The sequence below is a fragment of the Miniopterus schreibersii genome, assembly GCF_964146895.1.
Source record: "Miniopterus schreibersii genome assembly, chromosome: 19".
Taxonomy (NCBI): Eukaryota; Metazoa; Chordata; class Mammalia; order Chiroptera; family Miniopteridae; genus Miniopterus; species Miniopterus schreibersii.
The window spans coordinates 8,299,258-8,326,361 of NC_138119.1; the positions used below are offsets into that span (position 1 = coordinate 8,299,258).

Consider the following 27,104-nt stretch of genomic DNA (forward strand, 5'->3'; position numbering starts at 1 on the left):
CTTACGGTGACTTCATGGGCAAGATATTGTGATGAGATCACTTTTGGGAGACAGTTTTGGTTTCCTGAGTATTTGGACAGCTTGTAATGCTGTTCAGTATAAAATTACTTCTAAAACCTTCACTCTTTGAAACTTTTCAAATGTCAGTCCCCTGGTGCATTCTAGCCACTTTCCTGACTATAATTATGCGGGGAGGGAGAAGGGCCCCCGCCACCTGCGGCCCCTGCGGTCCCTGGCGGTAGTGCTGGAGGGCTAATGACCGGTCTGAGGTGGTGGCGGTCCCACTCCAAGGACAGCGATTTCTCATTGTGCCTCGGAGGCCCATCCCTGATGGGTGCGGTTCGTTAGAAGTCGTGCCTGGCAGCCGTCAGGTAACAGCGGAGAACCGGGAGGCTTGTACTCTGGGGGGAAGAGCAGGATGTGAGCTCTGTGACTGTCGCAGCCGAGGTGGAGAGGAGCCACCCCTGTATCCGTGTGTAGGTGGAGCATCCCCATGACTAGAGACAAGTGCTAAACCTTTGTCTTCATAGGACCACGTGGCCCGTGTATGTGGCTCAGGGGTTGAGGACCCAAGGGTGACCAATATGTGAAGTTCAGGCACCGCCTTCCCCCAGCCTCCCGGCGCCCCTTCCATGACGAGTGTCACGCAGCGTCAGAGCTGCCGGCCTCCATCTCCCTTACCCGGAGCAAAACCAGGCTCGGCCCGTGTGCCATCGCAGACAGAGGCTGGTGCCGTTTTATGGAGGCTGCGCTGCATGCAAGAGCTGCGGGTGTCTATCCTTCTGTTGACATGAGGTCGCAGCCCTGTGTTCAGTTCATGTGCATGTGTGTGCTTGTGTGTGTGTGTATGTGCACGAGCACACACGTGCATGGCGTGGGCATCGGAAGCCTTGTGAAGGGTGGTGGAGGGTAGAGAAGCTGAGGAAGGTGGAAGATGCTTATCCAGCCTCCAGATGGCTACGAACACGACTGATTAATACAGACAACGCTGACCCACTCGGTTTCCCTGCTCCCTACACTAAGAATCGGTATGTATCGCCACCGCCTTTGTTTTCAACTGCTTTCCACATGTTGTGGCTTCTGCCCAGAGTGCAGCCTCCACTGTGAAACACCTCAGATTAGAGGACCCTTTGGAGCATTTCCCCTTTTACCTAGAACATTGCTTATCCTAGAACAATCCAGAGAAAAATACGATGCGTGAAAATGTTTTCAACAGCACTTAGAACAGTGCCTGGCCCGTCGTTAGCATGAGAGAAGTGTCCGCTGCTATTATTAGTGTCCATCCCGGTCATTTGCTAAGTCATTCGTTCACTCGTTGAGTGTGTGATGTCACGTATCTAGGCCCTGATATCTGCTTTGAAAGCCCAAAGGTGAATGAGACGGAGATTCCGCCCTCAGGGAGAGGATATTCCAGTAGGAAAAGGTAGGCAACCAAATGCATAAATATTACGATACGGGCTCTAAGAAAGGTCTAGGTGGAGCTTTTGGGGGGTGAGCAGAGGCAGGAGGGGGCTTCTGGAGAAGCTGGAGAGGAAGGCAGGGTGGTGGGAGGCGGCATCCGAGTTGCAGCTTGGAGGATGGGAGAGGCTCGGATATTTACAGCCGAAGGAACTGCTTTCCAGGGAAGCGCGAGGTAGGAGCCAGAGCATGTCTAGAGAGAGGAGAGCTGCTTGTCTCGCCGGATAGAAGGCTGCGCATTCACCAGAACACAGTTTTGCGCCATTTCCTGAGTTTCCTTGCCCTATTTTTTTCATTTCTTGACCCATCGATTATATTTCAGCAGATTATCATCAGGAGGGGCAGTTACTAAAACTGGTGCCAGTGGCTTTGTAATGATAGCCTCTGCTAAATGTATCTATCTATTCTTGTAATTATTTAGGTTTCTGTTCTTACAAGCTGATCGCCTCCGGTGCTAAAACGTCCTTAATAGTATGCAAATAGCCGCCAGGAAGCAATGTAAATCTGGAAACATGTTTGCCTTTGCCCTTTACCATAAATCTCCCACACAGGCTGACCTGCAGCCGCTTTGTACATCTCGAGAGGCCCAGAGTTATTCTGCTCAAAATAGATTGGGGCCGCCTATATCCCGCAGCCCTGCTGAGGGGGAAAAATCACATCCTGGGTTTTACATTAGCTTTCTGTTATGACACACACAGTGCCGTGACGACTTTACTCTTTCCCTGACAGTAATTCCATCACCTGTTTGTGATAAATCACTCTGCCTTGGGTGCGTGAGCTTATCCACTTAACGGCTGGATGGGCCCCCACGGGATGGTGTGGAAGGCACTGGGAGGTCGCTGAGGAACGGAGACAAGGTTGTTCGCAGGTCTGCCCACCTTTTTGTGCCTCAGTCAACGCATCCATCCAGTGGGGATGTTACTATATGCTGCAGAGAAATCATAGGTTTTCTATGTTTTAGACACTTATTCTGTTTAAGGGCATTTTAAGACATCAAGTTCTAAGTTCATAGGCATAATCTCTTAAAATAAGATCATCTCACTATGGAGAAGACTAACCTGTTTTCTTTCTTATATACATTTTCAGCTTGAAATAATCATCCAACAATGCGAGCAGATATAAACGGAAATCCATAGTATAAAAAGGCTGTGTTGGGCTCAACAGCCTGTAAGCCCAATTGTGAATAGCTAAGTTGCCCAGAACAGACAGAGACAAATGGCATGTGCACTCAATAAATATTTCTTAAACTCATGAGTGAAATATTATTTTCTTTGGGGAGACAACTATGTGTAGATTAAACAATGGTTACGTTTAAACAGCCAAAAGTATTAAAGTGAATATCCATTCCTGGAATTTTGAATTTCTTTAGATTGTATTATAAGTTTTATACTATATTTTAAAATATTACCTAGTCAAGTACATGTTATGCTTACTTACTTTAATAAAGCATGCTCACTTGTGTGCTCACTCTATCATATATATACACACATATATATATATATGCTTCATATGTATATTGTGTATACGTGTGTGTGTATGTGTGTGGGGGGGTCGGGGGTGTATACTGTTTTCTGAGACGTTTAACTATGCCACAAAGAATCTTCTTGTTTAAATCGTGAATTCAAGGCCAAGAGACTCCTGGACCCTGGTGACTGCTTATCTGCACAGAGGATCTAGTGGGGAGGGGAAAAGAGCTGGAACGTTAGTCTTCTGAATCAGTCAGTGATATTTCCCCCTGCACCCACCCAGTGTCAGCCATCGATGCGCAGTGTCCTCAGCATGTAGAAAGAAAACCCTTGGGAAAAATGTCAGGGACTTTACAGGTGGGACTGCAGATGGCTTCGTTAGCAGTAGGTCATGAGGCTCCTTTCACCTTTGTCTCTGGTATGTCCCATTTCTGCGCTCGTAAGGTCTGTGAGCTTAGGATCGCGCTTCCAGCACAGACGGTCTTGTGTGCTTGCTCTTCTAGCTCTACGTGGCCACCGAGGCCATCCTCATCGCGCTGGTGGGCGCCACGCCGTCCTACCACTGGGACCTCGCCGAGCTCCTGCCCAATCAGAGCCACGGCCACCAGCGGGCCAGCGAGGACCAGGCCCTCGGGGACTGGCTTCTGAGGGCCAACGGCAGCGAGATCCATAAGCACGTGCACTTCAGCGGCAGCTTCACCTCCATCGCCTCGGAGGTAAGCCCGGGAGCGGTGAGCAGTGGAGCCAAACAGGCCACTGTGGTCACCAAGTGAATGCGTCTCCTTGCCCAGGTGGAACCACCTTTTTGTCTTGTTGATTTAAATTTCAGCCATATCTTCAGATAAGTTTGAGAGTTCTAGTAAATTTGAGGGTTCAAAGGAACCAATTCCACGAAAACATTTTTCCTTCTTACTACCAGTGGGAGAAGCCTGAGTTTTTACTAAACTAGTTAGATGAAGGGCGATAGAAACTCCAAAAGAGCTGCTCTTCGATTATAGTGTCCTTTAAAAAAGTGCATGAAAACTTCCATGTCTCTTTATTACAGACACAAAAATTAACAACGTAAAGAGAGAGGAATGGAGTGACCCACCTGTAACATCCGTGGCTCATGCTGAAGTCCAGTCCCACGTGTAGACCACGTGGGGCACCTTGACTGTACAACCTCAAATACAAAAGTACTGCCTCATGTGGGCAGGAAGCCTTACTTTCAACTGGGGCTTTGCTGGCCAAGAAGGTTCGTATAAGGACAGTCCCTTCTGAGCCAGCCAGAGGTACATGAGCTGAGTGTAGACTGTTTGGTGATCAGAGAAACCCTGGGATGAGAGGGGCAGGGCTTTATGCTCAGCTGGAAAGCACTCGTACTGGTTGTTAAAGTGTTAAAATATTCTGTGTCCTTTGCCTGCTCCCCACAAGCTGTCCATTTGCTCGCTGCCATTCTGGAAGTCCCCCCTCCCCCATTCAAATTTTTTGAGTTTTTATCATGGATGTATTGAATTTTGTCACATACATCAGTTTGCCATTTTCTACATTAATTGCAATGATCGTGTGATTTTTCTTCTTTGCTTTCTAACATGGTAGATTATACTAATTGATTTTTAAATATTGAACCAGCCTTGCATCTCCGGATGGCATATACTTATTTTTATATATTGCTGAATTCTAGTTGTTAAAATTTTTGCTAAGGATTTTGGCTTCTATATTTTGATGGATATTGATCTGTAGCTTTCTTTTCTTGTACTATCTTTGTCTGGTTTCGTGTCAGGGTAATACTATGCTTCATAGTATTGAATTACATAGTATAGAATACGGCTTCATAAAATGAATTAAGAAGTGTTTCTATTTTCTGGAAGGGTTTGTGTAGAATTGGTGTTATTTCTTTAAACATTTGATAGAGTTCTCCATTGAAATCATCTCAGCCTGTAGATTTCTCCTTGGGGAGCTTTAAAATTATGAATTCAATTTTCTTAATAGTTATAGGGCTATTTAAATGCTCTACTTTGTATTGTGAGTTGTGGCAGTTGGGTTTTCAAGGAATTGGCCTGTTCATCTCAGTTGTCAAGTTTATATGTGTCGAGTTGTTCATGATATGACCTTATTGTCCTTCTGATGTCTTCAGAGTCTGAAATGATATCCCCTTTTTTATTACCTGATATTGGAAACGTGCGTCTTCTCTCTTATTTAATTACTTATCTGCCATGAGAGAGGCTTGTTCGTTTTATTAATGTTTTTAAAGAACCAGCATTTTGTGTCATTGATTTTCTCTGTGTGTTCTGTTTTCAATTTTATTGATTTCTACTCTGCTCTTTATTATTTTTTCCTTCTCTGTGCTTTGGGTTTCTTTCTTTTTTTTCTTTTTTTTAGGTTTGAGATATGGTAGCTTCGATTATTGAGGAGAGTCTTCCTCTTTACAAATGTAAGCATTTAGTGCTATAAATTTCCCTCTCAGGATGGCTTTAGCTGTGTGCCACAGATTTTGACATGTTGCAATTTCATTTCTGTTTAGCTTTAATGTATTTTCTCTCTTCAAGATATTACCTCTCTAGTGTTTCAGTTGCTGCTCAAAATCTTCAAAGTGATGATATTGAAACTGGTACCCAAGCTTGTCATTAAGTTGGTAGATTTTTAATATACTGTCTGTGACATATAGATAATATATGCTTCTTACTGAAATTATTTGGTATAAAATAAGAGTTAAAAAAACAAGTATAAAGTCTTACCGACCTCTCATATAAAACTTTTGAAAGTAAATATCAAGATAGAGTCTGCAGAACTCTATAGTTTAAGGAGATGGTGTTAAAAGTACACATTTTATTTTTTTATTTCTTATATTTTTTATTGTTGACACTGTTACAGATGTCCCCCATTTTTCCACCTCCACCCAGCTCCCACCCCCACCCTCCCCTGGCCCTTACCACACTGTGGTCTGTGTCCACGGGCTACGCATACATGCTCTTTGGCCAATCCCTTCACCTTCTTTCATCCCCCCCCTCCCCCCCCACCTCTGGCAGTCTCCTCCATGTATCCATGCCTCTGGCTCTATTTTGTTTGTCTGCTTATTTAAAACTCTCACCTGCCCCTTATTACATTCAGGTCAGGCCTCGCAGAAGTTATTCATGGAGGGTTTTGGGAAGGGCAAATGAAAGGTTATGTAGACATGATTAACTTGGTATTAATGCAAAAAACCCACCCCCTAGTCTAGGAGTCTCGGCTCTTTTAAAATGAGCCAGCAGCCTTTGGGGTGAATTTATGTGGCGAATTGCTGTCTGCCTCATTCAGATGGTTCCCTGAGCTCTGACTCATTCGGAGAGGACCAGATATCATGGAGACATGCGATTATCGTGCTTAATTAATGTTTGCCGCCAAAAAGAATAAGGCTGGAGTCTTTAATATCATTGTAGATACAACCGAAATTGACTGATTATAATCTTGAGATTAATATCTTTTCCCCACGCCATACCCTGGGGTCAAAAGACAGAGTATTAAAACTATTTGAAAAATTCTCTGCAATAATTGCTTTAGAGGCTCATTTTTTTCGATGTCTTGCTTCCTTGCGCCTGTACTACTGACTCTCCTGCACTGCACACGTCACCCAGTAAGTGGTAATTCAGAGTGACAACTACATTGAAATGAAGCAGGTCAGTTAATCACCATGAAATTGCTCCTGAAACACCCTGTCCGAGTTCTTCCTAATCACAGAGGCCTCTGATCACCCTGTTCTCTCCTGAAGTGAGATTGTTCCTGTCCCATGACTGGAAATATATCTTCGGGAAATGCAGGACAGTGGGGGAAGGGAGCGGAGTTGGACCTGTTGTCAGAATAGCTCAGCGTATCCCCCAGGGCAGCCCCCAGCTCCCAGCGGTGCGGGGCCCACGGGGTTCTGCTGCGGGGCGTGCGGGAGCTGCTGTGTGTCCCAGCCCGCAGCCTTGAGATACTGACCAGCTGGGAGCCTGGGAACGGCCAGGGCACTCATAAAATGACTTGGTTTTCATCACAGCAGGACTGCGGGGGGCAAGACGCTCGGTCACTAAGCGCCTGCCCGGTCTGGCTTGCCCATTGCGGTTGGCCCTGCTGGGCAGCCGGGGAGGCTGTCCTTGCGCTTTATGATCGGGTGGGCTGTGCCCCGGACAGCCATGCGTCTGTCCCCTTGCGCCGGGACCAGCGATCTGCACCGGGGGGTGAACAAGTCCCCCTTTTAGAAGGTGAGAGGCAGGGGTGCCGCTCTCGGACCTGCCTGTCACTGACACTGTGTATGATCCACAGCACAGCTCTCACCCTGCCCTGTCCTCATGCTGTTCTCAGTGGCGTCTGTCCCTGGTTGGGCCTGATTTTCCCTCAGGACTGCTTTCTGTAGGTGAAGGAATGACTGTCCCTGTGCTTTTAATGCTGGGCCCCGCAATTCCTTTTTGAAAGTACATATAATAAGTGAACTTATGAACTCTCCAGTAATTGTGGTGAGCATATGAACAAAAATACAGATGGTGGTTATAAAGCAAAAGTAGATTGATCTAGGTCATCCTGAGAGACCGAAAATATTTTGTCTTTACTGTCTTTCCTCTTCTGTTAATGTATGAAAGAAGAAAAGATTTCCTGCTTTTTAAATTTGCAAGTGATTTTTCAATTTGAAATGAATTAATATAGAAAAGAAAATTCATTTCCGTATCTCTAGAATTTGGCTTGTCATTTAAAAAAATGATAGGAGAATCATCACTTTGATACGTCTCTAGCCAATTAAGGCTTTGAGTGACTTAGAAATTTATGATTTTTAAAATTTAAAGCCTCATAAAAAACACATTTTTCAAGAACATCACACTCATCATTTTCGGGGAGTTTATTATGGTTTAATTTCTGATATCCTAGTGATTGCTGGTTTGGGTTTACCTTGGTACTAAATATTAAACAAAAGGGCAAAGAAATTAACTAACATTAAGTGTAGTCTTCCCAAAACTTTAAAATCAAGTTATACCAGTACATTTTCTCAAATACTAAGGGATCCCTCTCCTAATATGCCTTGTTTGAGCCTTGACAAAATAACTCTTCAGGTCACATAATAGGTATGTGATAAGTTTGTAAATTCTACTTGAAAAGTTTTTAAAATTGAAAACCAAACCAAACATTTAAATAAAACCCTGATAGGTTAGCGGAGGGGTAATATGGAAAGCCGATTGTGAACACGTTACCTTAGTCTTGAGTCAAGCACCCAGTTCACCTGGATCTGTCAAGGATGCCTCCTGGGTTCCAGCTTCTTACGCTTCAATATGCTTTCTTAAACTCTGGCAGTGCCTCCCAATTTTTCTATCAGTTCCCAAATACATTCAAGGAGAAGCAGGGAAATGCATTAGTCCAGCCAGCATTGACCCGAAGGAAAATTATGAGAAATCACTTTGACACTGGAACTGGCAGCCTGAGAGTCAGAATTTGGAATTTGCTGGTCAAACATCCTTTGGGCCACTGCTTCCTGAAACTGCCAAATGAGCTGGTAGCTATCCAGTTGTTGGAAGGCTAGTATTATGGCCTTTTTGATGGATTTGAGAAGTTCTGCAGATGTGGTCAACAGAATGGTTGGTTATAGAGCAGCCGCATGAACCGCTTTTTATTGACCAAGCACAAAACAGATCAGAGCGAGCCCAGACATCTTGGCCATATTAACAGACTAGCAGAAGTTGCAGTGCAGAATAATCTAGGCTAAAGTTGCAGGCCAGATCTTAAAGGCACCAAAACAAACTCTCAGAACATGATGTGTCTTCACCTTAAGGCCATGGCACTTATCCTCATGTTCCCTGACCAGCCTTTCAGGGTTGATCACTTCTACCTTGTTCCGGTCTTAAACGTCACCTCCCCCGAGAAGCCTTCCCTGGCCACCTGTTTAAAGGGGCTTCCTCCCAGCCTCTCCCAAGGTGCTCACGTGTTTAATGCCTGTCTTACTCCACCGGCACTGCCTCTCCATGAGCGCAGGGACTGTCTAGCTCATTTACATCTGTATTCCCAGTGTTTGGAATAGTTATTAACCCCTAGTAGAAACTAATCAAATATTTATGGGATACCCAAATGAAAAAATGTCTGGAACATAGTTCATTTTTTTTGGTCATATTGCTTCTGTCACTCTCTCATTGAAATTATGACTGCCACCCAAAGCAGCAAGTTCCTGATGACTATTTCTAAGGGCAGTGACACCCTAGTTTATGGTTTCTAATCCACGAAGGGAGAGGAAAGCCAGTTAATTAACCTTAATCAACCACAGAATTTAGGAGTAAAGTACAGCGTTCGGGAGAGGGCCGCGTCCCTGTTTATTCCAGTGCCCGTAGCTTGTGGCTCTTGCTGCGCAGAGGTGTACAGAGCTGTCTCGTCAAGATCCCTGTCGATGCGGCCTCACAGGAAATGCAGGAGGAGAGAAATTCCATTGCTGTGGGCCGTGGTTAGTGGTGGTCAGAACATCACGGGATAGGAGTGACCTGAAGGGGGAGAGAAGGGGAGGCTCCCTGCAAATGTTCCAGAAGGAGACTTTCCTAACCCTGCCTTTGCTGACTCTAAAAAAAGGGCTGTGGGGGGGGGGGGGGGGGGGAGGTGAGCATCCTTTTAGTTCTCTGAGGCCACCTCTGTGACACAGGTGGACTTATCTTCATACCAATGTTCACCTTACCACACGGCTAGACAGGGCTTTAGATAAGGGCGGGTTAAGCAGAGGGCCATTACTTTCTCTTTAGGCTTACACGCTTCCCTTAAATAGAAGGTAATGTTACTCAAGGGATGTTTTTATTGTGGTAAAATATCCATAACATAAAATGGACCATTTTCACCATTTTGCAGAATATAGTTGTCGACGTAAGAAACATCCAAACCTGTAGAGAATTGTTATGAGTTTATTTGAGCCAAACTGATGACAACTGCAGGGAAGCAAAATCTCAGCGGATTGAGAAAATGCTCCAGAGAATGGCAGCTTTGCAAGTTTATTATAGACGTTATAATGAAAGGAAGGGGCGTAAGGAGGGCTGCATGGAGCCCACTGGTGCTAGATTAGGGAGGCGGGAGAAAGCAAAGTGGGAAACCTCTGAAGCTGGGTGAAGAGTAAAACTAGACACACACTTCTTTCCCGTGGGTGGGTGCAGGGCAGTTAACAGTGAACATTCCCAGCACGTGGAGATGGTATTTGGGCAACAATGAGAGGTTCTGTGGTCCCTCCCTCTGGTGGGAGATTGTGCCCTGAGGGGTCTGACAGTTCCCAGGGTAGGTTATCTTAGATGCAAACAGACAGGCTCACTCAAGGCAAAGATTGACCTTTGTCAGGGCAGCTGCAGGCCTAGGACATGACGATCCACCGTGACTCACTCTTAGGAATTGTTATGCTCAGACCGTCCTGTGTGGTTGCTTGCAGTCTCTGAGTTTGTAGGGCCCGCCGTGCAGGCCTCCCCTGAGCTTGTCAGGTTAGTACGTGGCCCCTTTTTGGCCTGCACAGTACAGTGGCATTAGGTGCATTCACAATGTGCAGCCGTCACCACTGTCCATCTCTACAAGAGGAAACTGGTACCCATTGAACCGTAACTCCCATTCGCCCGGCCCCTGGAACCGCTGCTCCGCTGTCCGCCTCTGTGGGTTTGACTGCTCCAGGTAAAGGAAAAACACCCCTCCTGTGTCTCCTCTAATGTCCACTACTCCACTTCTGACACTTCTGGCCAGTGTGGATGAAAAGGGGCCACATACTGCCCCTGACAAGCTCGGGAGGCCGGCGTGGCGGCCCTGCGGACTCGGGGACCGAAAGTAACCACACGGGATGGCCCGAAATGAAAACATCCCAACTAAAAGCGAGTCCTGGCGGGCAGTCACATCTTAGGCCGGTGTCTTCCTTGACAGAGGTCAGTCTGTACCTTAACTGAGCACGTCCGTGATCTTTTTGCGTCTGTGTAACACAGCCTTGGAATGTCAGGTGAATTTCCTCTCTCCATGCCCCTCACTCGCCAGAGCGGGAGGCCGCAGGACCCCGAGAAGTTCGGGTGCACAAGCTTTGCTACGCACTTGTTTTTCAGTGGCTAACCCAACCCACCCGTCTTTCCAGTGACCTAAGTGTCTCTTCTGTGTCTCCTTCCCGCAGTGGTTCTTAATTGCCAGCAGATCTTACAAAGTGAGCGCGGCAAGCTCGCTGTTCTTCAGCGGCGTGTTCGTGGGCGTCATCTCTTTCGGCCAGCTGTCCGATCGCTTCGGGAGGAAACCCGTCTACCTCGCAGGTGACACGCTGTGTCCTGGGGCAGAGTTAGAGGGCGCGTTTCCCTGAGGTTCTCGGGGAAGCAGCAAGGGGACGAGGGGACCGTTTCCTTAAGCTCTCGGGGAATTTCCGTGTGGACAGAGAACTGATTTTTGTTACGCTGGCAGAGGCCGAACTGCAGCCGGCGTGGATTCTGGCCAAGCGTTTTCAAGTGACCAGCACAGCTGGCAAGGCCAGGTCTGTGCATCGTGAGCTTTTCAGAGATGATGGTGCTTCCTGCAGCCCCAAATTCTAACTTATGCCGTGTTCCTAAGAGCAGCGACTGAGAGAGTCCACAGATCCCTTTCCTTCCACCTTGTGCTATTGATTCATTTCCAGTGAGCTCCAGAGGACTCAGCATAGTTCTCTTGAGAAGCCGAGTAGAGCTAGGATTTTTTAAATTTCCAGCCTTTTTGTGAATAATTGAAAATGGTGCATGATTGACAGAAATCAACTTGGAACAAAGAAAGAAAACCTTGGTTTTTATTTATAGTTTTTAAGAGAAAGCTTTTTGAAAACAAACTGTCAATTTAAGTTGACAAAGATTTACGTTTACAAACTAATGAATATCATTTATTCTACCAAATGCTGTTTTGTCTCTGGGTTATTGAATACTGTTCCTCTCTTTCTAGGTTTTGCTCTCGACATTTTATTTGCTATTGCAAATGGGTTTTCCCCCTCGTACGAGTTCTTTGTAACAACCCGCTTCCTGGTGGGCATGATGAATGGAGGGATGTCGCTGGTGGCCTTTGTCCTGCTGAACGAATGTGTGGGCACCGCCTACTGGGCACTGGCAGGTACTGCTTGAATCCATATAGATGCAGAGGTGGTGAGCTGCTCCTGAAAACTCTGTAGGGAACCAGTTTAACCCTAGAGTCTAAAAATGCACTTGGACTTGAAGTGCTCTGTCCAACTCTTAGATTTTCGTACCTGAGTTTGTTCTGTCTGACCATGAACATGCCATTTGTATTTCTCTGTAGAAAGTCTTCCCAGGGGTCTGCCTCACAGACAGTGAGCTTGCCCCCATCCTCACAGATTGCCTTCAGATTATTTGGAGAGTGTTGATTTCCCCAGAAGGGCATTTTTCACCCCTACCCTGCCAGATCATCTAGGATTATTCCTGGCCCGTTGCATGTTTTAGTCAAAAAGAAAGACCTTCTGGTCTCTTGTACCCTTGCCAGTTGCCTAGAGCCAGTGTCCTTGATGTTGGGGTAAGAAGAGGCTATTAAAATTTCTGTACCAAATAACAAAAGAAGAAAGGGGGAAACCTGCAACAGTGGAGCCAGATGGTTGCCAAATTCACAGTGAAATTAGAGCGAGCCTGAGAGGGTTCCCCAAAGGCCCATCCACTGACCTGCACCCGAGACAGGATGATTCTGACGGCACCTGGGACCCTTGTGAGGAGCGTCTGTCTCTCTGCCCCGTGATCTGGGGCTGTCCCCAGGGTCCTGTCCTGGACCTTTCTAAGCTGGTTTCTCTCCAGCACAATCTTACACACTCCTGGGCTTCAGATATGTTCATGAACTGTAACCATTGGAGAAAACCTAAGTGTTCAGCAATAGGGGATTAGTTGGAAGTAGCCTAATTGTTCACAGTAAAAAAAAATCATTTGAAAAATTATGCTTATTTACAAAATAATGTTTGCAATATGTATAAAATACTAAGTATTTACGGAAAAATGTACGTATAAGCCTAAAACATCCATTTCTGATAGATTTGTAGTGTCTTTTAACAGGAAGATAATGGAAAATTATTGAGAATAGCAAAATAAAATACTAGCGACATGAACATTTTCATACTAATATATTTTTTATTTTTCCCTTATGTAAATATCATATAACAAAAAAGAATGGATGCCCACTGTAAAGTAAAATAAAGAAATAAATGCAAGTGTAAAGAATACATACAGCCCTCATCCTCTCCGAGAAGCTTCCTCTGCTCGGTCAGGGATGCGCCCAGCAGCTCTCAGATTTCACTGCCAAGTCCAGTATTTACCATCCTGGGTAAAAGCTCTGACTGGCCCAGCTGGGGTCACCCCTGCAGCTAGGGGAGCTCTGATTGGCAGCCCCCACTTGAACTGCTGGGGTGAAGGGTGGGGGGCCAGCTCTCCAGAAGGGGAAGGGGTGTAGAATTAGAAAGGAGTGCTAGGTAGACAATATTCTGTAATAGATGCTCACCCCAGGAGGCTCTTAGGTGGCTTTTCTTGGGGGTGGGGTTACTAGATATAAGGGACTATATCCATATTATAGGAGAACAAATTTATAGTTGTATAGCATGCATTATTTCATCTGAAACTAACAACTACCCTTTGAAGTAGGTATTATTATTTCCATTTCACTGATGAGAAACTGAGGCTCAGAGACATTTAGCGATTTGCCCACAGTCACACAGCAGCATGTGGCAGAACTGGGGTTTGAGTTTGGTCCCTCTGCAAAGGTCTCATCCTGTGGACTTGCTTGTTTTTGCCTACATGTTGCAGTGGTTCCCGGGGACTTGGAACCTCATCCGTGGAAACCAGGTGCTCTTTGATGCGCCGTAATGAACCTGTAATAGCTATTGATTATCTTAAGTTTCCAGGGAAATCACACTCTCCGTTCCCCTGCTTATCGGGCCACACGTTCTGAACACTCTGAGCGCAGTGTCACATCAGCTGTCCCCCTTGGTTCCCCTTTTGCCTCACACGGTATACATGACATTACTTTTAGTTATAGCTTGATCGTCTAAGAACAAAGATAAAAGGAAACATTGGTTTTACAGGATTTGGGTAGAAAATTTGTGTAACAGGGTCGACAAAGTCCTTTGTGATGGGATGCCCGCAGAAGCCCGCCCCTCCCTGGAAGGGTGGTGGGACAGGGGGTGTACAGAATGCAGTCTCCCCTCAGCCGGACCCGAGTCTGAGTCCCAGCCCTGCCACACACAGCTGCGCCTCCCCAGACAGCAGCCGCGACCTCCCTGAGCTGTGTGCTCCCTCCGTAGATGGCTAGCAATGGCCCCTGCGCTCTGCCACCCTGTATGTAAAAGGCTAGTGCTCAATAAATAGTAGCTGCTATATAAATAGCAGCTATTTCTGGCACTATTAACTACAATAGCAGGTATGGAAAGTGTGACAGAGGCATAGAATTTGCAAGTATATTAGGCAAACCAGTGGGTTTAATACCCATCTCAGCATTTATTTTAAAACGTATATAATTCTTAACCCCGGGGTTAATTTTTTTTTCTATCAGTGTGCTGACAAAAATCCCTGCTTCATGGAGCTTATATTCTACTTGGGGGGACAGAGGCGAAAAAAATAAAACGTGTCATATCTGATTGTGATAAATTAAGGAGGGAAGAGCAATAGGGAGAGTTGGGAGGCAGGCTGTGATTTAAAATAAGGATTTCAGGGACAGCATCTGTGAGGAAGTGAAGTCCTAGTATTGCAATAATCTCATGACCTAAAAACCTCATGGTTATAGAGCGAACAGTGTTCCGAAGGCCAGCCACAGGCCAGGCAGGTGGCAGTGCAGCAAGCGGTGCCCCTCGGACAGCCTTCAAATTCGTCCTGCCCATGTGCCGTGTGTACTTCTCACCTGTCCTTCCTCTTTTCCATTCATCTGCTGGCCTCTCTTCTAGTGTGTCGTCTGCTGCTTGATATTTGTGCAGGTTTCTCTTTAGCTCACATCTCCCAGGGAAGGGATTGGCTCTGTGACGTGGGCTGGAAGTGGCCCGGGATGGCGCCTCTCCAGTAACAGGTCTCTCCTCCCCGAACCAGGTTCGATCACCAGCCTCTTCTTCGCAGTTGGCATCGCGCAGTGTGCCCTGCTGGGGTACTTGATCCGCTCCTGGAGGAACCTGGCCGTGCTGGTTAACCTGCAGGGGACAGTGGTCTTCCTCTTGTCTTTGTAAGTATTCTTTCTCATAGAGTTTAAGCTCGATAAGCAGAAGGAATGTCTCCGAGGACGCGGGTCAGTGAGCGGCGTTACCCCCTTGCGGGAATGCGCCTGAACTGACCTTGCCGAAGAGCTAAATTCCGCGGGCGCTCCCATGCTTGGCCGCTTCTGGGAAGAGAGATGCTTAATTAACTCAGGCGGCAGGTATCCCTTGTTTAAAGTCACCTCTCGACAGACTGCATTTTAATCTTTCACATTATGGCACCGGGGACCAGTTTCTTTTTCACCTGTTGCCTCAAACGTAAAGATATCCAGGCTGGATCACGTCGTGGGCTGGGCGTGCGACAGAGTTACGATTTTACAGCGCCATCTATTCATAGGAATATTCAGGGGGCAGCTGTTCATCTTGCAAATGGGTATATTTCAGGGCCTTTCGATGTGGATGCGGGAAGATGCTCATGTAGGGGAGAAATCCTTAACTGAGGCGCCCGGGCTGGACACAGTAAAAGGACAAGTTCCTGGTCAGGGCAGGGTTTAAGGCCGTTCACCCACAGTGTTCACCACGGTGCTCGAAATGCTGAAAAGCCAGCCACCACCCCTGGGCTGTTTCACCTGAGGTTTCCATGTGCTTCTGAAAGGGTTTCTTCGGAGATATCAGATCTCTCGTTTTAATCGTGAAAATCTATGGGGTAAATACAATGGTACTAGCTTTCTTCTGTGCGAGACAGAGATACCTGCAGTATTTTCACTCAGCTAGATCTTTAATTTAGTAGCTCTTTATCCAGGCTCAAAAGTAAGTACAGAAATGAATATAGTAGAAATAGTTAACCTGTATTTAAAATGGCAAGTTTATTAAATATATTCAGTTATATGAATTGGAGTGATATAATTTTATTAGAAAGGGAAACTAACAATATTTTATTAGCTTGTGTATTGTAAACTTTTGGAATAAATGGATGCCTAGTAGAGACCTTGAATTAATAAGCGCTCATGCAAATATTGGTAGATAAAGGAGCTTTCTTTATAATTTAATATGTCTCATATTTCTCCATCTGATCTCTCATCGCTCCTTCAGTAGTGGCGTGACTGTGACGGATGACAAGCCATCTGCCTTTCTCTTTCCTGTGTCTCGTCTGCATTAGCCACTGTTTAGTGCTAAGTGGGGACATCTCTTCACTGGGAAATGAATTCACGTCATGAAAAATAGGAAGCAGAGAGAAGGGAGCACGTAAAATTGAAATACACCTCTATTCCGTTAGGCCTGGAATCTGAGGCTCCCCACAGTTGGCCTCCAGTTTACCTTTCCTAGTTTTCTCTTGTCCCATCCCCCCCACTCTGTTCCAGGCAACTGAGCTGCTCGTTGTTCCAGTCGTGCCGTGGGCTTGTCTGCTCGGTCGGCGCCTTCTCCCCATTTCCTCCCGTTTGTTAGCAGCCTTCCTGGTCTGTTCAGATGCTGCCCACCCTGCGCTTTCCCCGATCCTACCTCCAGCCACAAGTCACTCGCTTGCTTTTCTGAATCCGAAGCGCTCAGCCCGCACCCTGCAAGCGGTGCTCCTGTTTCTGCCTCGCGCTGGAGCCCGGCTCTCCTTCTGCACCAGGGGCGCTCTGACAGCAGCAGGCGTTTTGCAGGTTACCTTCCTCCAGCACCGAAGCCCAGGGCCTGCTACCCAGTAGAGCCCTGGTATCGGTTGGGCAAATGTGGGTACAAAAACATTTGGAATTAGCCCTCAGCAACATAAGAAAAAGTCACATTATTTTAGAGCCATACCTTATTTATTGCTTTTATTGAAACTGTTATTACTCAGCTTAGAAATTCCTCCATTTCACAACACTTGAATTTGAACAGTTTTATTTTATAAATTAGGGCCCCCTTCATTCGCAAAGGTTTCTCCACTGGTTAACAGCGTTGAGCAGAGGCAACGCTGTTCAGTCGGAGGAGGGCGGCGTGTTCTAAGCCTGCTCCCTCAGAGCCCGGCCTCATGCCCCGCCTGCGTAGCCTGCGTGCGGCGGGCTCCCGCTCCCGGTCTGCCCGCTGGCGGCTGAGCCTTGGCTGTGGAGGAGCTTACTGGCTCCTCGAACTGTGGAGAAATATCAGCTCCTGAGTTTTCATAATCAAGATCAACCCTTTCCCAAGTAAAAATAACTTCATTCACTCAGAGTCAAATTTCCAAAGCCTGAGTATCTCTGAACTACTGTCTTTAAAAATGATTGATAAAGTTTTAAGGTTTTTTTTTTTTTTTTTTTTTGGCTTTTAAACAATTCTGAAAGCACAGAGAAGTTAAAGGGAAAGGAAAATGACCTCAATTACCCAAAGATAATGACTTAGTTTTTTGGCTATTTCCTTATTGGTTCTTTATCACTCCTCCCAGTCCTCAGTTTTAAATGTTTTTATCTTGTATTTTCTAGCAGTTCACTGATTTTTCTATTCTAAGTATACTATCTGCATTCACCCCAGAAGTCCTCTTTTGTTCTTTCTATGTGTAGTTAAATTTCAGCAGGTAGTTTACACCGCACCTCACCTGTGGACAGGGCCGGCTGATCCAATGGATGGTCGCCAAACCCAACTGCCAACAGTATGTTACTTGATTACTTACTGGTGTAAAGTAATAACCAAGTGGTAATCAGGAAGTAAATAAAGGGATTTTTCAGGATGTTGTAGAGGCCTTAGTTCCTGCTTTTGTTGACAAACATTGTACAGGAATATTCTCTCCCCAGTAACAAAATGCAAGTGCTTAATAAATGGTTATTGATGGACTCACTGTCCAGGAAGTTCCAGATTCTTTGGTGTCTGTTGCCAATCCACTGCCCTTACTGAAAAGCCCCTTAAATAGCCAATGTTATTTATACAAGTTTCATTTTAGGCCAATAACGTCAAATTCGATCAAAAGGCACTTCATGTGTTTAGTAAACAAGACTTCCATGTTCCTGCCTAGTTTTGTCTTTGAAAAGTCCTCTACAGGTGCGAGCAGAACTGGGAAGGGAAAGGAAGGTATACGTGATGTCTAAGTCTTGAAACTGTTGGAAGTTATCAGTCTCAAAATAAATGTTCAATACGTTGTAGCCGTAGTAGAAGTTATCTATTGTTCTGTAACTGGAAGCTAACCAGGAAGCAACTTGTATTTTATAAGATCTTGGGGGATTCAGGAAATATCCTCGTGACATATTGAAGCCAGTGTCTCAGCTGCTTGGGGTATTTTGAAGCAGTAAATGCTCAAAAGGAACTAATCTGTGATAAACCCTGTTGAGTTTTTATGTGTGGTCTTAAAATAACCTCTCCCTTCTTAATCACATATCACTATGTTTAGAACACTTTGTACAAGTTTACTCTTTCTGATGAGATAATAAAGATTTTTATCGTCTTTGTGGGGCTTTTCCAGAACTTAAAACGCCTGCTATCTCCACAGTATTATTCTAACAACACCGGGCTGTGATTAGAGCCAGGACTCCGAGCTGTGCCTTATGAAGCATTTGTAGTATTTAGTGCTATAGTCTTACCTTGCCATTCACATATTAAAATGTTCTTAAAAGTAAATGCATACCATTTACCAGTTTCCCTGCTCTTTTGGCAGCGTGGTCTCGGTTCCCATTCATAAAGTAGCCACCCTTCACCGCTGGCAGGTGTTCAGCAGCCCTCTCTCCCTGTCGCGGGGAGAGTCAGCTTTGGGCCTGCCGTGGAATCGGTGGCGGTGAGGGACTCGCACAGCCTGGGTGAATCGTCTCCTCCCTCTGCATGTGGACCCAGATGAATATACAGCCTTTAATGACGTCTCTTTCAGATTCATTCCTGAATCACCTCGTTGGTTATACTCCCAGGGTCGCCTGAGCGAGGCGGAAGCGGTTCTGTACCGCATCGCCAGGAGGAACCGCAAGCTCAAGTGCACCTTCTCACTGACGCATCCGGCCAACAGGAGCTGCAAGGAGACTGGAAGTTTCCTGGACCTGTTCCGGTACCGGGTGCTCTTGGGGCACACTCTCACTCTGATGTTCATCTGGTAATTATGGCCACGGGGGTTGTGTTGATCTTCAGCTCCCCTTGCTAAAGGCCTGTTGGTCATCTGGTCCTTCTTCGGGGTGACAAAATTTTACCTCTTTTGTCAGCACGAAATTATTTCCCAGAAACAAGGTCCCCTCCCTGAGTGCCTGGAATTGGCCTCTGTTTTCACACCCTCCCTGTCAAGGAGGAAATGATAGTGCCTGAAGGCAGGTTTACCCAACTTGACGTCAGAAACACACCTTTGCTTATGAGCATTTGATGTAAATATTTAAGTTACCCTGTTCCCCCTCCCCAGAAAAATAGGCCCTGCCTGGATGGCTCAGTTGGTTAGAGCACCCCAGGCATGTGCCCTGACTGGGAATCAAACTGCCACCTTTTTGCTGTACCGGGTGATGCTCCAACCAGCTGAGCCACCCGGGCAGGGCTCATGGGTCGATGCTTAACGATTGAGCCATACCAGCCGGGCAGGTTTGGCTTTGAAAGGTTCCCTTCATCTGCACGCCTCCCAGCCTGTGTCCTTTGTTCAGGCGAGGTGCTAGGGGCCAAGGAAAATAGCTCCGTGGCCCCCCACATCCTCACCTGTGATGTCCTGGCTACCATGCTGTTCATTGTCCTTAGCATATGAGTGACAGGTCTCCCCAGTAAGAAGCAATGGGGAGTAGCCGCTGCCCTGGCTCACTGGCCAGAGGTATGAACATCAAGCAGCCCCGCTGCAGGACGCCCCTCCCTCCCTCCTCCCCCCTTCTTGGTCACTAGAGCCCATTCTTCCTAGCCCAGGGTGCTTGGGCCACTCAGCTGCCTTGGCAGAGATGGGAAGAAAGCTTTCCTTTCCCCTTTGATTTCATCATAGCCATAGCGCGTTAGACTTTGTCTAAGGAAAACCAGGGGAGCAGATGAGAACCACCCCAAAATAAACACTTGTTAAAGTGCATCGCGAAAACCTAAAAACTGGCAAACTTCCAAAGCCCGAGTGTTTTACTGTTTGTGTAGAAACGTGTGGTTTACAAAATGTACCCATAAATCACGAAAGCCTAGTCTCAGGGTTTATTTTTGTTCGTTCTGCTGCTCTGTTTTGTTTTGTTTTAATAATGCAGTTTCCTAGACACAGAAGTTGCTATTACTCCCTTCACTGTGTTGGAGGAAGCCCCAAACTAGCAGCTTCGGGATGGCACTTTGGCCTTGCCCCTGGGCTCCTTGGTTCCCAGGAAGGGGAGTAGGCTCAGTGCCAGGGACAGCGCCTGCCACCTAGGAGGTGTTTCCGCAATGGAGTGTGTAAATAAACGCATGACTTCCCAAAGGGCCCTTCCCCGGTGGACCATCCTGAGAAGCCTGCCTGCCTCCACCAACCCCCTTGTCTCTTCCCTCCTGCTCTGGTGGCTGCAGCACATGAACCTGCTGAGTGCTGAGTGGGGTTGAGAGTCGGCTTGGGGTCCGAGCGCCAGTCATTTCTGGCCTGCAGGTGACCCACTGGCTATCCAGTCACTCCTCAGCCCACGCCCTCAACGCCACCCTCTGTGGGCTCTCTCCCTGGGACTTCTTTTTTATAATCATTTTGATAATCTTACGACAGTTGCCTAAGGCAAGTGTTCCATAAATTGTGTTAAATCAAGTAAGCATGGAGCCACTGTCTTCTATTAGATGCAAAAGTGCTTGACGAGAGCATGATGTGTTTTCTCTTTCAGCAGCAGGCCAGGCATTTGCTTCATCCAGCGTCTAGACAAATGATTTCCAAGGCCCTTTTGTTCTTTGTCTTTTCCTAGTCTAGAAATTGAGATTGGGATAGAAATGTTAGCGAGAGGGTCAAACCTATTGCTTGAGATGGATCGCATTCTGTCGAACCAGAGTTTGAATCTTCCTGGCAAATCCTAACTGCTGCTCCTTTTGTTCTTCACCCCTCCTGCAGGTTTGTGTGCAGCCTGGTGTATTATGGCCTGACCCTGAGTGCAGGTGATCTAGGCGGGAACATTTATGCCAACCTGGCCCTGTCCGGCCTCATAGAGATTCCGTCTTACCCTCTCTGCATCTACCTGATTAACCACAAATGGTGAGTGCAGGTGAATATTGAAGTGTGCTTTATACACTCACACTCTCATGTGCATAAATACCTAAGCAGGACTGTCTTTATCCATGTATAGCATCTGCTAATTACTCCAGTGATTAGAATTTTTTCAGACCAACCACAGTTAAAATTCATTTTTAGTGCAGTATTTCTAGAGTTTCATGTTTACAAATTTTTATGTAGGTTTGCAATCCAGTATTATAAGGAGTTACTAACTGAAAGTGTTTTTTGTGCATTTTTTTTTTAATATGTTTTTATTGACTTTAGAGAGAGAGGAAGGGAGAGCGAGTGAAAGAGAGGGAAACATTGACCGACTGCCTCCTGCACGCTCCCTTATTGGGGATCGAGCCTGCAACCTGGGCATGTGCTCTGACTAGGAATCGAACCGGCAACCTTTTGGTCCATGGGACAACACTCAACCAACCGGGCCACACTGCCAGGCACTACTTGAAGGTTTTTGAGTCATCTGTGCATAATTTGTTAGTCCCAGCAGGTGGGATTATTTGGCTCTATGTAGATAGAAGTAGAACCCCATCAACCCAATCACTGCTGTTCAGAAGTTCAGACAAAGAACTGGGGGAACTAGAAAGATGTTTCTTACCTCTTAAGGCCCTTGTGACTTTGTTGAGGGAAAGAATACATTCTGTTTTGCTGCTCATTGTTAGTGGCCACAGTTTCAAAATACTTAAGTTCTTTTATAGAGCACCCTGTCCTCCATTTTCTCAGATCCCTCCTGTTACTGAGCCCCTGACCCGGCAACGAAAAATCCCATTTGTGTGAGCTGGGAATCGGCTGGACTGCGCCATTTCTCAGTCTCCAGAAGTCATCATTTTAACCAAAGGCGGCATTTCTTCAGCATTGCCCTTGGTGCTGTTGCCATGGATGTTGAGCTCAGCACATTTTGAGTGGTAGGATTGGAAGCTTTTCTCCGGGAGGTGGTCCTCTGCTGACCCCTCCGTGAGTGACGAAGCTTATTCCCATCATGGTCTAAGGGCCGGGTTAGGCGGCATATTCAGAAATCTGTCCCCAAACGTCCCCAGCGTGCCAAACACCCCTCCTTTGTGCTGTTGCAGGTTCCCGTGCACACTTCTGATGACCACTTAAAGCGCTATGAGGATGCTGTCCATGAGGGCATCCTATGTGTCTTCGCAGCCCTAGTGCCTGCCTAGCATGGGACCTGTCACTTGAAAGGCTGGGAGGCTCAAGTCCTTCCCTGTCTCCCAGCTACTACCACCGGAGTCAGGATGGAAGTCTGAAACAGACAGAAGGAATGCTGCTTTTGGGGTCAGGCAGACCTGAACTCACATCCAGCCCCAGCTACGTGTTAGTCCTATGACTTTGACAAGTTACCTCCCTAGGCCTCCCTGGCCCCCACCCTTACACCAGGGACTATAAAACTCCCCTGGCAACATTGTCATAAAGATGACAAGTAACGCTGAAGTTCCTAACAGAGGACCTAGCAAGCTGCAGCCCCCAGGAAAGGGAGGCTGATTAATGTGAGCACCTTTCTTCCAAGCCTAGAGCTCTTATTTGAAAACTGCTTCTCCCAATCAAGTGTGCAATGAATTTCACGTAATTCTGACCTACCAATAAGAAAAATTTTCTGTTTGTACGTTTAAGGGAGAGAAAGGACAGTGTTTAAAATTTTAACTGCTTAAGATTCAAGTGACCTGAAATTGAAATGAGCTACCAGGTTCCATTTTTTCTGTTTCTTTCTCTGGGAGACGGGGAGTCTAGGGAACAGTACACGCCCTGTGGTTTATCATTAGGATTAAGATAATAGAAAGCATTTAAAACACTGCCTGGAACACAGTAAGTACAGAAATAGACAGAATGATTCCCCCCCCGTACATATATATTATTTACTCCTGCCACCCAGCAACTTTTCCTTTGTCTTACGATGGTTATTTTATGTCCTGAGCAGTCCCATTTGCCACCTACTCCTTAAGAAAAGATGAACACGTGCAATGAACCTGAGGACCCTGAGAAAGGAAGGCCGGGGGAAGAAGCAGATGAGTTTGTAAGATCCTTGAGAGAAACGTGTCATTTCTTTCTATTATTCAGGTTTGGCCGGAAGCGGACATTAGCGGGGTTTCTGTGCCTGGGAGGACTGGCTTGTCTCATTGTAATGTTTCTTCCGGAAAAGAAAGGTATGCCCCTCGAACCCCTGCCGCAGGGCTCTGGACAGCGCTTCTGTTACAATGAATCTCAATATAGCAGAGAGATGACCATATGCCAGGCTTCGTTTCTGTGATTACATATTATTCAGCAATTGTGTGGGGTATAATGGGCCAGATTCCCCCGTCGCCTGAGCTGTTCTCCGGGTGAGTGATGTGCTTGGAGGTGCACTATTAATTCTTTCAGGCGATTAAGCTACCATCTGGGTGTCTGGGCCGCAGTCCTGTGCTCTTCGAGTTGCTGATTTCATGATGGCCGGGAGGAGGGCCGTTTGGTTCTGCGCAAAAAGGAGCTCTGTCCAGGGCGGCATTTTACACTGTCATTCCAGCCAATCACGAGCTGCGACATCACAGTCTCTGGTTGTCACAGGTGGCTTTGGCACCTCTCAGTACCTCCATCAATACTCCCAATAACAATAAGGGCAACACAAAGGAGAATATTCACGCTTGTTGACAATAGACATGGTCTCAGTTTCATATAAAGTCTGAGTAAAACATGTTCAGGAAACTTCATGGTTTTTTTTTCATGTTGTTGTTTTTTGTTTTTAAATCCTCACCTGAGGATATTTTTTCCATTGATTGTTTCTTTTTAGAGAGAGTGAAGGGGAGGGAGGAAGCGGGGAGAGAGAGAGAAACATCAACGTGAGACACATGGATTGGTTGCCTCCTGCACGTGTCCAGACCGGGGCTGGGGATCGAGCCTGCAGCCGAGGTACATGCCCTTGACCGGGAATTGAACCCATGACCCTTCGGTCCGAGGCTGATGCTCTAACCACTGAGCCAAACCGGCCAGGGCAACTTTGGTATTTTTATATACTTACAGCTTTGCTATGCAAACATAGCTTCAAAAGGTCCCTGTAGGCGGCATCATCTCACCTCACCCGACCCTTTGTAGAAATCGTGCAGGGAGTGCTGGCTCTCACCTGCTTTTGGACTAGCCCGCCTGAGGCATGCTGGCTGGCGATGCATCGGAGCTGTGGCTTTGGCAGGATTTTCAACAACAAGGCTTGGTCAGAACAAACCCTCTGCTGCTGGGACACACGTTCAACACAAGGCCTGTTTGGGGGCCTTTTCGATTTTGGTAGAGCTCCGTCATGGAGCTTGTTTCTCATGGGGGTCACTGTGAGATGGTGGAACACTGAAGAATTCACCTCCCGTCTGAGCACGTTGAGTGACAGTGCTCCTTGGATCGTTGCATGTCCTTGAGGTTCAGTTGTGCTGGTGTCTCGCTGAGGACTCCAGAGCCACGGTTTCCAACTCTAACCCTCCCGTACCTGCCACGCAGTCTGTCCTGCCCGAAGGTCTGTGCTGTGAATCCAGGGTGCAGCTTGGTGACAAGTTAGGATTTTACCCAATAGGACAGCCTTGGAGTGATTTTTCAGGAAAGCATGGAAATGAGAGAGTTCGGTGAGGTTGGCTATTTCTTATTCCCCAAGCAAATCATTGCCTCTGCTGGTGCCCAGGTTTGTCTGTCGGGACAGCACAGTAACGGGCTTCAGGTGACTGTAGCTTTAGGTTCAGCAGATTTTGTGTTTTGGAGACAACTTGGAAATTCGAGTTGTTTATGTTTCCTACCTGTACTGGTCCAGCATCCTGTCTGTCATCTTGCAGGGAAAACTTCATTGTTGCTATAAGCGCACCTGTAACCTGTCGCACCCCTGCAAGCCAGCCAGCCCGTGAATTTCCTTCTCCCACTTGTCTGTACCCTCCAGGTGACCCCCCCCCAAGGACTCTGCACCCGGCCCTTTCTACAAAAACCCCAAGCGAAGGCAATCCAGGCCGTCCTTACTCTGCTCACTTCAGGCTGTGTTCAGAGAGCAGCTTGAACCCTTGGTCGATTGTGCCCCTTGGTGGACACATGGCACAGCAGAGTAGGAAAAATCACACAGCGTCTCACACACTCCACGCTGTGCCTCGGGAACACCGTGCCTCTGTCATACCTGGAAAAGTGGACATCTAGTCTATTTTTGCAGATTTCCAGGGAAAGAAATACCGTAATGTCCCTTAGCAAATTATTTCTGTTTCTGATAAACATTAGAACGTCAGAATGATCCTCTTCTGCTACAACTGAGCCCATTTCCTTTCATTTTATTCATCGCCAGAGACAGAGAACAGATGGTTTCCCCCTTTTTTTTTGCAGTCATCTAGCTATTTCTGAATCTTCTCTTCTTTGAGCTCAAAAATATTTGTTCTTTAAACATTCAGTCTTTCATATGTACTCATTAAAATATTTGGATGGCTTTCTTTGCAGTTCCAATGTTTTCAAAGTTCTTCGTTTTAACCTGCAAGTTATTAAAATTCTGATAAATACATATTAAGAAAGAAGCCTAGTAGTAGTTTGAAAAATTCTATTAGCATCTTGTGTGAGCTTGGAGACCACTCACTTTCTCACGGCTCTTAATGCTCATTTTTTCTTTGCCGAACGTGCATATTCTATCCTTTCTGCCAACTCACCTCCACCTACCAGCTTTTTTTAAGCATCTGTATATGACTGCCTCTCTGTCTGAGGCACAGAGTATAGCAAAGCCATGTGACGCACAATGTTATTTCTATGTATTAGCAACAAACAATTTAAAATTGAAATGAAACAAAACAGTGCCATTTATAATGAAGTAAAATATACACAATATTTAGGGATAAGTTTTATAAAATATGTATAAGACCTATAGAAAACTATAAATTGTAAAACATGGAAGAGATAGTAAAGACTAAATAAATGAATTGGCGATAATAGTGATAGAATAAATGAAGAGATTATCATGCTCAAGAATCAGGAAATATTGTATAAGATGTCCATTCTCCCCAGATCGATCCATCTTCAGCACAATCCCAATAAAATTTCCAGCAGGCTCCTTTTTGTCGATAGAGATTGATAATACCTAAAAGTTTATGGAAATACAAAGGATCTAGAACATCCAAAGTAATTTTTATCATGAAAAGCAAAGTTGGAGGACTTACCCTACCTGATTTTTTAAAAATTACTGCTAGTTAACACTAATTAAGACAGTAAGATACTGGCATAGGAATGGTTGTGTAAATAATGGAACAGAATTGAGTATGAAATAGATCCACATATATGGTCAATTGCTTTTTTATTTTTATTTTTTGAGGATGGGGCTGAGATTTTATTCACTTTTTTAAATGTTTTATTTAGTTAAAACATACATAGAGAAGATGCACATGGTCAATTGATTTTTAACAAAGATACATCAATTCAGTAGAAAAAGATAATCTTTTCAACAAAGGACGGTAGGCTGACGGGAATGTTCTGAGGGCAGGTGGCTGAGCCAGGTGTCCCAGATGGGCCAGCTGGAGGTGTCCGGAGCCTCACCTGGGGAACTTCTTCCAGCCTTGGGTCTCGTGGGGGTTTGGCCATTTGAATTCAGTTTTCCGTAGGGCAGCCACCTGGCCTGTTGTTAAAGATGTAGCGCGTCTCCATGCAGCCCTGGAAGATGCCGCCTCGACAGACCCCGAGTTACTGGCAACCAGGCAAACGTTCACGTTGCTCTTTGCTTCAATGCCACCCGCTCAGTTTCCTGGAAAATAATCCGTGGACTTAATTTGCCCTCATTATTGGTTTAATTGAAGTTGTTAGATGTCAAGAGTCCAGATACCTGTCTCAGGGTAAATGCTGAAAGGCAGGGATCTTTTCCCAGAAGCACCTCATGGCTTAAAATAATCCATCCGGTACTTAAAGTCACAAACATCTCCTTCCAAACAGCCCGGCAGAGCGGGGGAGGCCCAGGTGGTGGAGCCTGGCCGCGCCGGGGCCGCGGTGTCCAGGAGCCAGCTTCAAAGCAGATGAAGATTTATTTCGCTGTCAGGCAGCGAAGGTGAAACGTACTGTA

General features: G+C 46.1%; 1 protein-coding gene across 2 annotated transcripts in view; it reads left to right on the plus strand.

Annotated features, from left to right (window-relative positions):
- Positions 1–27,104, plus strand: part of SLC22A15 (solute carrier family 22 member 15) — a 44,514-nt gene that overhangs the window by 8,451 nt on the left and 8,959 nt on the right. For both annotated transcript variants that reach the window (XM_081120484.1, XM_081120485.1), the window contains exons 2-8: positions 3,428–3,640; positions 11,008–11,140; positions 11,790–11,954; positions 14,909–15,038; positions 18,803–19,018; positions 20,924–21,064; positions 23,144–23,229. In XM_081120484.1, coding sequence (XP_080976610.1) covers positions 3,428–3,640; positions 11,008–11,140; positions 11,790–11,954; positions 14,909–15,038; positions 18,803–19,018; positions 20,924–21,064; positions 23,144–23,229 — 1,084 coding nt within the window. The remainder of the gene's footprint in view (positions 1–3,427; positions 3,641–11,007; positions 11,141–11,789; positions 11,955–14,908; positions 15,039–18,802; positions 19,019–20,923; positions 21,065–23,143; positions 23,230–27,104) is intronic.